Source organism: Plecotus auritus, assembly GCF_963455305.1.
Source record: "Plecotus auritus genome assembly, chromosome: 9".
Classification (NCBI taxonomy): Eukaryota; Metazoa; Chordata; class Mammalia; order Chiroptera; family Vespertilionidae; genus Plecotus; species Plecotus auritus.
Genome location: NC_137783.1, coordinates 47,730,754 through 47,745,634, shown reverse-complemented (window position 1 = coordinate 47,745,634; position 14,881 = coordinate 47,730,754). Strand labels below are relative to the sequence as shown.

Genomic DNA, 14,881 nt, shown 5'->3' with positions numbered 1-14,881 from the left:
GTATTCTGATTTGAGAAAATGACTAAACTATAATACAGCAGGAAGCCAGCACCAATGAACACAGGATGAACTGCAAAAATGAGACCATAAATACTGTTTTCAGATACTACTGAACTAATTCAGTAGCTTTGGACATTTCCTGTGGACTCAAGCAGGCTAGAATCTGCCTCCCTACTCAGTAACTTTTCTAAGTGGAAGCAACACTAACTATAGCCTTTTAATGATATTTACCCCTTTCAGACCTAGCAAATCAGGCAAAAACAGTGATGGCCCAGCTGTACTCCAAGAACCTGCTACTACTATTAATCTTCCTCCAGTAGGAGGAATATGCCTCATAGCCTCTGTGGATCCCTGCAAACCCTCTTGTTCTATCCTGGGCTTGGAATATGACAGATAGACCTGCACATGTAACAGCTTCAGCTCCTTAGGGGATAGTGATAGCCTCCAAGGATAGCTAGAATCGTCTAAAATGAGGCAGACTACTTCAACCAGAGGACGGTCCGCATAACCTGCTGCTTTCCTCCTTTTGTTAACCTCTGTCACTTTTGCTCCTTCTAGTATATAATCCCCAAAGGTGTCCTTCATTGCACAGATCTTTGTTAAGTAAACATACTGCTGGTTTCTACCACTTACAGCACATTAGGCTTGAGGATTAGTTCCACTAGCAGTATTTCAAAACAAAGGAGAAACATGACCTAAAAGTTCTTGCTAAAATATCATTTAAAGCATTATTTATACAAATGTACTTTATTGTTTTAAACAGAACAAAAGAAAAGGCAGAAAATATTTGCATATAACAAATCCTAGCTTATAAATGTAGTTTTAGTGGTGATGTCTAATCATTCAGGGCTTTTTTTTTTTTTTTTTAATTTGCTTCACTGTGTCTTGAGCACTGATATTAGAGAAAAGCACATCGGCAAAAATGGTAAACCAGTGTCTCAAAACACTGGAAGAACTGAAAATGTTTTATTTCCTCTAGGTAATCTTTAGTAAAACAAAAGGTGATCTTTGGCATAGATTCATACTTTAAAGGCATTAATATTGCATTTATATCAGGTAAGCAACTATCCAAATATGCTGAGGGCCTCGAAAATAATCTTCATCAGTTAATAGGAAATAGAGGAAGCCTGAGTGTACAGTACCAAGTCTTACACATTCCATGTTGGGATCTACCACGTTGGAGGTGGGAAGGAAGGGCATTCAGGCAAGGGTTCTTCTCTACTCACCCAGTTCTGGCTTTGGGGAGAAATATGCTTTCGTGTGCTGGGGATGCTTAGACAGCAGTGATAAAAGCTAGAGGAAAAACTCTTCTCTCATTTGCTAATAAGAAACTTATGGTGATGATTTAATACTTTACCCATTACCCTCTTGAACAGTAGGACTTGGGAGGGGGAGAGGATGCGAGGGGCTTGGTTGTAGTTAGTTGAGGGAGATAGGAATTACTGAGGACTATTTCCCATTGATTCATCCCCAACAGCGCCAGAATTCCAGTCTGCAAGTACCACTCTCCCTTGGGTAAGAAGTGTCCTTCAGACAGGGCTGCCTGTCCATTAAACACTCCTGGGGGGCAAGCACCAATTCTTAGGACTGAATTTCAAAAGGATAAACAGGATCTTTTCAAAATTATAGGAAAACAAACATGTATCTTTAAAAATCTTGTTTAGGCAGGGTGTGGGGCAAGAATATAAAAGCAAGGATAGGAGACATGATTTGGTTAAAAATTAAATGCAGCATTTCAGCTCAGAGAGAACAATAGGAGTTAAGAATGAATGATAAGGCCTCAACACAGACCTCTGCCGGCAGTGACAAAGCATGAAGCGCCTGGGAGTGGCCCTGCTGGGACGATGGGCAGAGCGACTCCCGGCACCTCTGCCCCTCCAGCAGCAGAGAGCACCAGGACACAGTGTGTTCGTGGGGTGGCTACCTTGGCTGGCCATAGCAGGGGTATATGGAACGAGGGGTTTCCCTAGCACAGGAGCACGGAGAAGACAATCGTAATTCTGTGATTTCCTCCCGACAGATTTGATTTTATACTGTGGGAAACTAGAAGGATTAAATTGTGGAGGGGTAGGAAGTGAACCCAGGACCCCTTTACTGAGGCTCCCCCACAGGCCAGCTTCCCCTACAGCAGTGAGGCTCACTTCTGAAAGGTCCAGGTAGTAGCCAGGGAACACAGGCAGGTCAGCAGCAACATGGAAAGCCCAAAACAAATTTTGGAGGCATAGTGATTCCTTAACTGACTTTCCTGGGCCCTGGGTCTCGGGAGCCTGGCGGGGGAATAGGGAGCAGGGAAAGGAAGCAGACAGGGCATTGTACCCTGGGAACAAGGACAGAGCAGGGTGTCTGGCTAGTGTTCACGCTTGGATTCTGAGCTTATGTGAAGTCCATGGGCTACAACCCAGTCTGTCTATTGGGAGCATGTGCAGGAGTATAACTGTTTGAGGATGCAGACACATTTCAGAGTGTCCATGACAAGAGAATAAATGCTTTCTAATGTGAAGAGGCCCCATTCCTTTCTGTTATATCAGGCCAGGATGTGGCTTTCAACCCCCCCAGCAATTCTGGGTGGCTCCTGGAGCTCAGATCATTTTCATACTGTTTAGTAGGGGTGCTAACCAGGTTCCTTCGGTTGCCTACTGGTACCAGGGAGTCTTTCTAACCCAGCGCAGGGTAAATCCAGCATCCGTTCGAATTTTGATTGAAGCTGCTTCTGCCTCTCGAACAGTCTCCTTCACAGACTGCATGAGGTTCTGGGCATTGTGAACCAGCATCTCCGTCGCCTGCAAGGGAAGAGGACCTCTCTATCACTCAGTGCCTGACGCAGCAGCCCTGACTCCGGACCAGTGTAAGCCAGGAGTGCACTGCCATTTTCCTGACCTGCTCCTGGCATGCCTCGTACTTGTCACATCACTGGTGGTTCAGCTGGATCACCAAAAAGACTCCAAAACTGGCCCATCACTGTGCACTATACTCTCCAAAGGCCTCTAGTGTATATTCCTTCCTGATCTTCCAACAAGCTCCCATCTCCAGCTCTCGCTGTGCCCTCCACCTGAAATGCTCTTCCAGGTTTCCCACGGCTCACCTTCAGCTCCTTCAGACACCACTCGATTGTCACCCTAGTGAGGCTTTCCCTGCTCACCTTATTTTAAATCACCTTCCCAACTCCCAACAGTCCTCATCCTCTAATTCTTTCTTCATTTTTCTCCCTGGAACCCATAATCACTAACTGATATACTGCACATTTTACCCAGGTTGTTTTATCTGTTTTATCTAAAAGTTAAGTTCCATGAGGGCAGAAATTTGTGTCAGTCTTGCTCATGGTTGTACCTCTGTGTTAGGACAGTGCCTGTTACATAAGAGGTATTTCATAAATATTTAATTAATAAATGAAAAAAATAAATGAACAAACCACCTTACAAATCCATGAAAATCTAGTTAAGTACATCTTCTACATACACAAACTTACAGGACTGGGATCAATCACTCTGGTACTCTACCATAGCAAGTCAGAAACTAAGCAATCCATTAGCCCGTAATTCTTTTTTTTTTTTTAATTCTTAACTATTTTTGAGCCACAGAACCTGCAATTTAATGAAAAATGCTCACATCTGCAAAATTTGTGCATGCAATCAGAGTTCATGGGCTCTGAGAGGCATAACTAAAATAGGCTACAATTCCTGAAAGTTGATCTTTACACTTGGTCAACAAAGAGGCTAAGGCCTAGAGCGGGGGAGACTTGCCAACCAATCTCACACAACAAGATAAGCTTGCAGTCCTGTGTTTTTCTACCTCGCTCAGTTTCTATCTTTCTTTATTGGACTACTTAATAGAACACAGTAGATATTCCCAAGATACATTTTTGTTGGTTATTTAAGTAAGTCTGAAATTCTGAGCCTTATCCTTCCCTGGTTTTTCACCTTCCTTTTCTTGGGGCAGAAGAGGCCACATGAGAGGAAACAGCCCAGTGCCTACACCTGCCTAGAGTACATGGAAGCTAGGGGTGAAGATCCAGTTCCATGGATGGGAGAAGAGAGAGAGGGGGGAGAGCTGGGATTAAGGCATGGTAGAGAAAGCAGAATCCTGGCACTGTCTCATCTGACGTTTCCCTAGCCTCGGCTCCTGGTCTAGAGGTTAGAGACAGTCTCCCAAGCTGTCTGTGAGTTCCCCAAGGGGAGGGCTTGTGTCTGTTTTTGAAACTACCCTATACAGTGCCTAATTTAGTCCCACCTACACACCCAGTGTATGGTGAGCTTGCCTGAGCAGTTCAACAAAATACGTGCTCCCTACCATAAGGAGCTGGGGATCTGGCTCACAGCAGAGCCTACTAGAGGGGAGATACAGGAAGGAAAAGGTACTCGTCTGAGGGCTTTCTGAAGGACCTGGGCCACATTTCCAGGGGGCAGGGAAGGAGGACAACTCCAAGAAGTGGTTGCCAAGATACAAACAAGCATGGCTGAAGGGAACCCTCCCGCCATCCTCAATTTCAATCTGTCAAAGAAAAGTACCTCCTCTGTGTTGTCATCCCAGGGTCAGCATGGGTCTCTGACAAGCCTACACTGGGCGTCCTCCCTGAGGTGCTTATCCCCAGGGAGCCAGGAGCAGACGTTCTCTCCAGCCAGAAGGTTACAGTGGGGCCAGAGTGGACAGGCACTGGAGGCTCAGGAGAGCCAGGGAGGAAAAGAGTGAGTCCAGTCCTCACTGCAACAGATTCAGATGCTGAACCCTCCTAGGCCTCCATCTCCCACCTGTAAAATGACCAAAGCCGCACAAGAGCTTTACTTTACTTTCCAAATTTCTGATGCATCTCTCCAACACAGAAGCCCTTCAGAGAGAAGTGAAGACTCCACCCCACATACTGAGGACTCAGTTTGCAGGTAAAATCTCTCCAGGGCAGAATTAAATTGCTATGAAGTGACACAGACGCTGCTAGCCAGAAGCCAGAAGCAGCCAGCACGTACCTGCTCAGACTCCTCGTCACTGATGTTGGTCCGGCCCAGCATGGTGGCCTTCACTGTGGACAGGATTTTGAGCTGGGTGCTTATGGTTGGGATTCGCTCACACACCTGAAAACAAATGTTTAGTTAGTGTTTTTCTTGCCTGCAAGTTCCTTGAGGACAGAACTTATTCACCTCTGTATACCCAGTGGCTGGTGTGCAGAAGGCACTCAATAAATTAGCAGCAGGATTCCATCAGCTTCCTTCTAAAGATCAGTTTAGTCCCTTTGTCCAGAAATGGAAGCGTTGAGATTCTTTCATTTGATTAGGAAATAAACTTCCCTGAATCTGCCTTTCCCAAACACACATGTGTATTTCCCCTTTCTGCTGCATCTTTCCACTCTGACGTGCCTCCTCCTCCTTCTTCACCCACTTTTCTCTTTCCTGCTTTTCTCCCTCCCACGTCCCACCACCCCAACGCCAACACACACACACACACACACACACACACACACACACACACACACACACACACTCTCCTGAGTACCTGTAAGAGGTTGGTTCTAATCCGCTTATCTGTGCATTGCTTGGCAACCTCCTTGGCCAACCGAGTCACCTCATCTGAGGCCTTGGCGATGTCCTTGGCACATTGGATCAATGCCCGCTTGGTACCACTGCCCCCTCTTACCAGCCGAGACATCTCAGCCATCAGCAGAGCCATGCGCTTGGCTGCTGCAATGATGTCATTGCCCTAGAGAGAGGCAAATATACAGGGTGAGCTCAGCCCACACTCTGGCCACATGAGGGAAGGAAGTAGGAGCACGGAGAGGAGAGAAGGGAGCCTGCTGCTCCAGCAGTCCTCTAGAAGGTGAGAAGAGGATAAAGAGACTGTTCTCAAGGGACATGGACAGCACAGGAGAGCAAGCCAGGGCACTCACCCTAGCACTCTTGAGAGAGTGGGAGAGAGATCACCTGGCTGAAAAAGGAAGAACTGGGAATTAGTCTGAAAGGGCCCCATGTGCGCCCCAGGCATAGCACTAGACAAGCACTTCAGCGTCTCCAGGTTAATCATGTCAATGAAATGGGGACGGACACGAGGTTGGTTAAACAGGCATTCCCTTTCCATTGAGAGAAGCAGTAGAACTGGCCTGAGGGGAAAAATACAGAAGAGCCATTCCAGATGCTGAACTCATCCTCTTCATCCTCGCCCTTATTACAAAGAGCAGCCAAGGGCTGTCTCTGCCAAACCAGAATTTAAAACCCAGTAACCATTACTGGCCACGATGAAAAAAGATGTATTTTGTGACCTAGACTCTCCTACCCTTCCTCTACTACCTCTTGTTTGCCCTGTTAGCCTACGGCAGTGGTCAGCAAACTCATTAGTCAACAGACCAAATATCAACAGTACAACGATTGAAATTCCTTTTGAGAGCCGAAACCGACTTCTGCGCATGGGCCATGAAGTTTCAATCGCACTGTATGTGTGCGCCCACACGTGGTATTTTGTGGAAGAGCCACACTCAAGGGGCCAAAGAGCCACATGTGGCTCCCGAGCCACAGTTTGCCAACCACTGGCCTATGGGAACATATTATTTTAATTTCACATTAAGAAAGGCCAATAATCAATTCCTCCATCCCCTCAGATAGGTGGCTGCAACTAAAGAAAACTTCAGCGAAGAAGATGCCATAGGAGGCATCAGGAAAATAAGATCATGAGTCGAGCTGTAAATGGAACCCCCACTCCAACTAACAGCAGTTTATCTCAGATTTGGCATTTTGGTTCATTAAAACCCTTACGGGTCAATAAAGAAATGTGTAACCAATTTATTTTATGTGTCCTCAAAAGCCTCTCTTTTGGCCAATAACAACCAAAAATAACAACTGCATTGTTCAAACTACCCGAAAGGCCAGGCCCTACTCATTTTTCCCCTCATGCTTTTCCATCTTATACGATGCAGTGAGGCATACACAAACCAGACCACGGCAGTGCTCTGTGCCGGATCTCACAGGCACCACGGCGCGGCGGAGCACTGATGCTAGGGAGTGTAACATCTCAGGCAGTACTTGAGGCCGGAGAACACAGGTATGTGAAGTCGAGAACAAGGTGTTAGACAAGGCCGCCTGGGCCCACCTCTTCCAGTGCAGACCTGGGGTCATTCTAAGACTTCATGACCTTGTTAGAAGACAGTGCAGTGCTAGGGTTAGTTATTACCCATTACTCTTCAAACCCTTTCTTGCAACATGCCACCTTCAAGGAGAAAAAAAGTGATCATCCCCATCCCCACACCTCACAGTAGCTTTGGTCTCCAAGGCCAAAGCTCTGTTGCTGCTGGTCCTTCAGCCTTGAGCGCTCTCTGTTCCCACTCCAGGCCCTCCCACTGAAACCTGGTCAAGCAGTCAACAAGCCCCTTTCCCTGTGGGCTCCCATTAAGGCCAGAGCGGCCACTCAGCCAAGGGCAGGGCAGCAAGCAGCCCTCCCAGGGAGCTGCCATAATGAAGCTGCTTCTCACCGTGACCAGCTCTACTGAGCCACCAGTGCATCAGTGAGAGGTCAGTGTGGGGAGGGGGGAGACATGCAAAGCTCAACCTTCAGGCCAGGTGACCTCTTAATGGTCTACAATGGTTCCTGACTTGCAAGTCATTGAGAGGCGCATCCATGGCTGCCCAAGGGCTATAAGCTTCCCATAGTGGCCACAAGGTTGGTAAAAAAAAGGAATCCTTTCAAAAAGTGACCCCAGCTCTCTCTTGCCCTCAGACATAAATGCAAGCCCCTTAACCTGGCATTAGCAGACCTATCAAACTTGTGAAGCCAGTCCTAACAACAAGGTGCAGACAGACAGATGCTGGCCCTGCCCAGACTCACAGGACCCGCACAGATCACGAGTGATGCAATGTGTCAAGGCTGCACATGGCCGGATGCATAGGGAGCAGCCCCAACTGGGGGTGCTAACCAGTACCTTACTAGACCACTTGGTAGCTTCCCGATGCAATGACTGAGCCGCGGCCAGAATGGGCTGGTTGACCGGCTGATTGGATGGCATTAACAGCAGCTCAGGTTCATAATCGTCTTCCATGTCAGGGGGGACAGGGAACCCAACAGCATCAGCCGCGTCTGCCTCAGCTACAACACCTATACCTACCTCAGCGGCTGGGGGACCCGGCTTTGTTGATGGCAGGAAGGATGAGAAACAGGGACAGTGTTAGTAAGAGCAGCAGGACTTGGGGAACTGGCTGCTGCTGGTTTAGTAACCAAAGCTTGCGGAAACGGCATGTTCTACAGGAGCCAGGTGAACCACGCTCCGCAGAAGAAGAATCCCTGCCTCCAGCACCAGGCCAAGCCCCCTGTTCACACGAGTGAAGGAAGGAGACTCACACCAGTGGCAAAGGGTTTCCAGGGAAATAGTTATACTACGAAAGCAAGTAGCATCCCTTTTTTATACACTTACTAAAGAAATTAAACTTTCCAAGAATAATTCTCAAGTCAGAATATTTTCGAGGAACCAAACAATTAAACAACAGCTCATTGCTTTTAAAAGGAATCCAGAGAGAAAAAGTAAATTCAGTCACACAACTGGCTTTGAGCAGAGTGAATGAACACCCTGCTGGCCCGTATGGGTGATGCTGTACATCTTCCAGGACACAGGAAGTGAATGGGATCAGCTCTGCAGCTGCTGGATGCAAATTAATATTTTCTTCAAGAGGTAAAAGTCCCAGAATTAAAAGTGATACATCAGCCAGGCCTGTGTGGCTCAGTGGTTAAGCATCAACCCATGAACCAAGAAGTTGCTGGTTCGATTCCCAGTCTGGGTTGTGGGCACCATCTCCAGTAGGGGGCGTGCAGGAGGCAGCCGATCAATGATGTTTCTATCTCATTGATTTTTCTATCTTTCTATCCCTCTCCCTACCTCTCTCTCTAAAAATCAAAACATTTTTTTAAAAATTATACATTGGAGGCAATGGATAGCAAGCCAGGAAAGAGGAAAGAAAACAAACACAGTGGTGAGTGAAAAGGACTCATCAACTTCCCTACTGTCCAGAGACACCTGGTCCAGCCTTCCATCATAGGGGAAGCCTGCCCTTCAGACCAGCTCTCTCTCTCTCCTCGAGGCCTTCAGAGGCAATGCTCCTACAATCTCACATGCGTCCCCTGCTGGCCCTGACTCAGAGCTGGTCTTTGGGTACAGCCTATCTCTCTCCTGTTGCTAGATAGGCTTCCCACTCACTCCACACTCAATTTACATATTTCACAGGTGAGACAATACATGGACTTGGCAACTGACCCAGGCTGAGCTCAGAGAGGCCACCATTGGTGCCCATGAGAGAACAGAAGCTCGGACAGGGAGAGGATGAATTTACTACCAGGGACAGGGATTCTGAAGGGCCAGGGGAGGAGTCCGAAAGATCCTATGCTGACAATAGGCTGGGGGGAAGAAAAGAAATTGCCTCAACCAAGCAGAACCACTTATATGAAAAACAGTGAGCACGGATTCATTGCATCAAACATCTCTCACAAGAGGAAGAAGGAGTCTGTGTGGAGTTTTATGTGAGGTTGCTATCACTCCTAAAGGCCTTATCCTGCACAGGAAAACTGTCTCATAGGTGAAGACAAAGTTGGAGGATTCAGGGCAAACGTGGACTAAGGTACCATCTAAATCCTGTCACCTAAACTCGATCTCCACCAGCATCCATCCTCATGCCTTAGAGGACAGGCCAGCTCACTGCTCTGGAGCTTAGAGTCCCAAAGTGAACAAAGACAGATAAAGACACACAAACACATACCGCCCCCCCCACCACCAAACACACATGGTTCAAGCAGCTCCTGACTTCACATAGCTCAAAGCCAGCCATCTCCTGATGCTCCAAACCTGTGGAGACAGCCAGACCTAAGGACTTCTGGCCACAAATGGAAAAGTACATGTGACAGCCAATGCTGTTTGCCCCCAAGTTTTATCTTTATCTTTACAATTCATGCATACTTTGTGTTCTGTTGCACAATGTATCTGGGTTTAATGCAATGTAATTTAAATTCGCTTTAAAAGCTTTGATTAAAACCAACCTTCATTGTTGCTCCACCCACCCCCTTCCCACTGACACCCCGTGAGTGGTCCCAGGGGTGTGCACACCCCAGATGCAGGGATACAATTACAAATAATGCCACCGGCCAGGTCCAACACCAGCAAGGTCATTCCTTCTTAGAACCTGGGCTCAGAAGTAACAGTTCAGAAAAATATAGAGTTAAAAAAACAGCCTAAAAAAAAACAAGATCAGCTGCATGTCGACCCTGGGGAACAACATTCAGTACGAGAACTTGAGCTGGCTGAAGGTGTGAAAAGAACAAGGCAAATGGATGGTGGAATAAAGATCAAGGGTCCTATTAGGGAGAGTTAAGAACTAGTTAGGACTATGTTTCATTGCAAGGTTGGAACAATGTTTAGCTCTTATCTAGAAAAGCTACCACTCACTTTTCATCACTTAGAGGGAAAGAGGCCAAAGTTATTCACGGGGCATGACTGCTGTAACATCCACATTTCCACCAACCACATTAATATGTACACTTTCATGTTTGTTGAGCTGGAATTAGCCCGGAGCTGTCTTGAGTTGAGGGGTGAGAGGATTATGAGAAAGGGACATGGCTCCTAAGACACAATCTACTTGCTTCTATGAAAAAAAAAAACACAGGGAAAATGTCAACATTGCATCCAGCTGTAGCAGAGCCCACAGGAGACAGTTTCATGTTTGGAGAGATGATAATTAGCAAGAGCATCTAAAACATTCCGCAATCCCAGGAAAGAAAAGCAATTTTTAAAAGACACCATATACCCAGGGTGAGGCACCTGACACCCTAATGCACAGAACTGTCTTCTCAACCACAGGCATCCCCCCTCTCACTTGTGCTGCTGGAAGGAGAAACCGTCAAGCACTAGGAATGTCTCACTAAACCAAGGTGAAGAAGAGGATCACACTATGGCCAACAACAGGAACCAAAACGGAGAGGGGTGACTTTCCAGACAGACTCTCTTCTGGGTGTTGTGCCCGGTTCTTCACCCTTTCTCAACAAGAAAAGCCTCACTACTTACCTTGCTGGACCATTTGCGAGCTTCATCGTGGAGCTGCCTGGCAGCCATCATCATTGGCTGGTTAATCACCTCCCCAGCTTTCTGCTCGGGAAACTCTTCATCCTTCTCCTCTGGTGGTGGGGGCCTGGGCGGCGGGACCTCCCCCTCAGGCAGGGGTGGTTTGGGAGGAGCAAACTCATCTGTCAGCTAAGAAAGAATTACTAGGCTGTAAGCAAAGTCCTAGGAACTACTCCCCTCTAGAATTCTTTCCTTTCCTCTAAAAAGCATCCCCAGAAAATCCACCCACATGCATTCCATATAAGACCACCCACACTGAGCACAGTGACCACCTGCTTCCATCGCAACAGAAGCACATTTTCTTTCTTTTTCCTCCACAAAATCTAGCAGCTACTGTTTTGGACATATCCCAGGGAGGTGTGCACAGCACTATCAGACTAAGGATTCTCAAGGAAGATCTAAGAGCTGGCCCTGACTCTGGTGAGGGGAAGCTGCATAGGCAAGTAACTTCTCCTTGGATAATGAGGGGCAGCTAGACCAAATGACCTCTTGATTCTAAATGTCATGATTCTATTGATCACATAAGAAGCCATCCCAGCCCGGCCGGTATGGCTCAGTTGGTTGAGCATCAACCTAGGAACCAGGAGATCACAGTTCCATTCCCAGTCAGGGCATATGCCCAGGTTATGGGCTTGATCCCCAGTAGGGGGCGTGCAGGAGGCAGCCAATCAATGATTCTCATCATTGATGTTTCTATCTCTCTCCCTGTCCCTTTCTCTCTGAAATTAATAACAAATAAAAATTTTAAAAAGCCATCCCAGAATAGCCATCCCTGGCCTAACCACCCACCAACAGCCCAGCTGGAAGGAATAAATGAAGCACTGGAGGCCAGGGAAGCACAGTTCCTTACCTATGGGCCCAGTGACCCAATTGTGTCCTCAACCAACTTAGAAAATTACATCTTTTACTGACATTTGCTATTCGAAAGGAAATCAAATTAATGCCTTGATAAACTATTCCCAAAGTCAAGCTATTTTCAATACTATCAGAGTAAATGTCTAAAAATAGTCACTATTTCTGATTTTAGAATTTGTATCTACAAGATAATGCCCAGCTAACCTCCTCCTCAACCATTTACCTATAAAAGAATAAATTCATTGTACTTTGGGAGACATCAAAAGATTTTAAATTATAGTTGGGGGAGGGTCAAACCTTTTTAATAATAAAAGGATTGTATTGCTTTTGTTACTAAAAATGTCAAGTACAGGCAAAAAGAACCTACATAAGATTGTAACCACCTCAGTTTTGCCATTATCAACTGGGAACACCTAAAACCTCACCACAAGCGGTGCAGACTATTTCCCCACCCCACTAACTGGCCCCACAAACTCCTCACCCATCACATCCATACTTACCAAGCCAGCTCCTTGGCTCCATGACTCCCCGTCACTCCCCTTCGCAGCAGGCCAACTCCCAGAGTCCCACCCACCCGCGCACACCAGGCAGGAGCACTGGGTTAGGACTCCGCTAGATTTAGGAGTGAAAATCAAGTGGTGCCTCTAAGATTCAAGCAAAGGCTAAACAAAGGCCCCTGGTGATTGAGACTCCAGAACACAATCTGCCTTTCTCTTGCTGCACCCCACACCCTACTGCTCAACCCTCCCATCTCTGAGGTAACTTACTCGGAGCTGCTCAAGGTCTGGCGGAGGAGGTGGGAAGTCAGGCTCCTGGGGTTGGAAGGCTTCTCTGACCTTGGCCACCGCTCCCAGGATCCGATATCCCGAGTCCAGGAAGCTCTTTTGCAGGCCTAAACACAAAACGCCCTCACTCTCAGCTGGGCAGGTCAGTGCCCGGGAGCACTGTCTGTCCAGCAGCAGAACTGGTTTCCATGAACAAAAGCTGGATGTCAAGCTGCCAGTACGCCCTGCAGGCAGTGACTGAGGGGAAGGGAGGTGAGGCAAGGTGGACGCCCTGGGCCTCCCAGCCCTGTAGAGCTCAGGACGCCTTCTTGCCTCTACAACTAACAAGCACTCAGGACATTCCTGGGCGTGAACACTGGGCTCAGCTGGTGTTCGTCACTTCTCTTAGGAGATAAGTCGCCCCCCTCAGACGAGGGGAGATAACAGTGTCCGATTGAGCATACATTCCCAGCAGCACTTCTCACCTTTCTCCCTGCTCCTTTGCTGCACTTGGCATTCAGCCAGTTAACCCCTATGTTGAGCTGCTACTACTAACTGTGTCCAGTTACCTGGAATTCAGGAATCTACTCAAACTATGAGAAACTCGCTTAGGAAACTGAGTACGTCCATAGTGACGTTGGGTTGAGGATGCTAGCAGGATTCGGCCTGGGCTAGGGATGACTACATTCTACTCAGACAAGGATGGAAACATTGGATGCTCGGAACAGAAAGGAATTCAGATGTTTCCAAGCAAAGAAGTGGTAACACCTTTAGTAAGAGTGATGAAAATACGATATAATTCAATGAAAGAAAACCCCGTTTTTTTGGTGTAGAACCAGGAGAACCAAAGGTCAAACAAAGTAAGCCCTCCAGATTTGACAGAAATAGAGAACATTTTACAGAGAAAAAGCACTTTAAGAAAAGCAGAAGAGAAATGATGCCAGTTACATAAGCTAAACAGTTGGTAGATTGGTGATCATGTATCTTTTGAGAAATTTCCAAAATAATGACTAAACAGGGCCAGGCGCTATGTTAGTCAGGCAACATTATCAAGTGCAGAGAAGTTGGTCCAGAAAAACTACCAATATTGCAGAAAGTATCCTGTCCAGTATTATTGTAGACAGGAAAGGATTAATCCAGCATTCTCAAACTAAGAATCTGTAGGTGTTTCTCCCAGACTTTGTATGTGATGGCAGGGGGGTTCCCAATCCTCTCAGCACCTGTCAGCTTCCAGACTAACCTCTCAGCTGAGTGAACCACACCGCACCCTGCTTACCGGGGTCAGAAATGTTTCCAGCCACAGCTTTTGCGTCCATCACCATTGGGGAGATGGTTTTGCTCAGTTCGTCGGAGGCGGCTTTCACAGCCTCCCGGAACTTGGGATCCTCAGAGTTCTCCACCTCCCTCTTTGCTACCAGCAGGATCCTGTTGGCCCGGCGAGCAATGCTGGTTGCCCCAGCGACCAGCATCTGAGGCTGAATGTTGGCCATGGCCACTTTGCACTTGTCCAGGTCTTTTTTAATGGCTTCTTCGGAAGCATCCAACAGAGATTTGGTATCGATGGCTTCGTCCACCAGCCCTGTCAGGAGAACAGAAATGCAATTTAGTTTCTATTTTGAAGAACTGAGACTCCAAAACCCTGTTGTCCAAGTTTCTTATGTGAAAGCACAATACCCAGAATCCTCTCCTTCAGCTCAAAGTCCTTCTTATACAATCCAAAGCTTCCAGGTGAATACCACAGTAAAAAACACGGAGATGTGGCCCAGGAGGCCACCCAGCTCACGGCATTCACACAACAGTGGTCACTGGCCGCCTCTTGTCTACCAAGACAAGCAGAACTGCGACGGCTTCGGGAGGAAACAAGGATTGCGTTGGAAACCTTCGCCACATTATCTGTTACTAACATTTTCTCCCTCCCATCTTACTCCCCAGCCATCTGTTGCTTGTTGGCAGCGTGTAGTGGCCCAGCTGAGCCACAGGAGGACTCCAATAACCCTCACAGCCTGCTTCTCGTGTCTGTTACCTCTCTTTAGGCACCTCAGCAGCTCCACTTTCATCTCTGGCTGCTACGGGCCCCGGACCCCGTCACAGCAGGCTCTGCAGGGCGGCAGGGAGCCTACATCCGTCTCTTCCCTCCTCTCCTATCCCTCCCTCCACTGAGTGAAGAAGACTCTGAGGTGCCACTTCCACTGCA

The 14,881-nt window shown here is 47.4% G+C and overlaps 1 protein-coding gene across 2 annotated transcripts in view; it reads right to left on the bottom strand.

Annotated features, from left to right (window-relative positions):
- Positions 1 to 707: 707 nt before the first annotated feature.
- The window catches only part of VCL (vinculin), a 118,986-nt gene continuing 104,812 nt past the window's right edge, over positions 708 to 14,881 (bottom strand). The window contains exons 16-22 of one of the 2 annotated variants that reach the window (XM_080643102.1): positions 13,964 to 14,266; positions 12,691 to 12,815; positions 11,012 to 11,197; positions 7,892 to 8,095; positions 5,482 to 5,685; positions 4,959 to 5,063; positions 735 to 2,780 (exon numbers count right to left, since the gene is read on the bottom strand). In XM_080643102.1, coding sequence (XP_080499228.1) covers positions 2,634 to 2,780; positions 4,959 to 5,063; positions 5,482 to 5,685; positions 7,892 to 8,095; positions 11,012 to 11,197; positions 12,691 to 12,815; positions 13,964 to 14,266 — 1,274 coding nt within the window. In that variant the 3' untranslated portion in view covers positions 735 to 2,633. Of the gene's footprint in view, positions 2,781 to 4,958; positions 5,064 to 5,481; positions 5,686 to 7,891; positions 8,096 to 11,011; positions 11,198 to 12,690; positions 12,816 to 13,963; positions 14,267 to 14,881 lie in introns of both variants that reach the window. The other variant, XM_080643101.1, reaches the window with a different exon arrangement.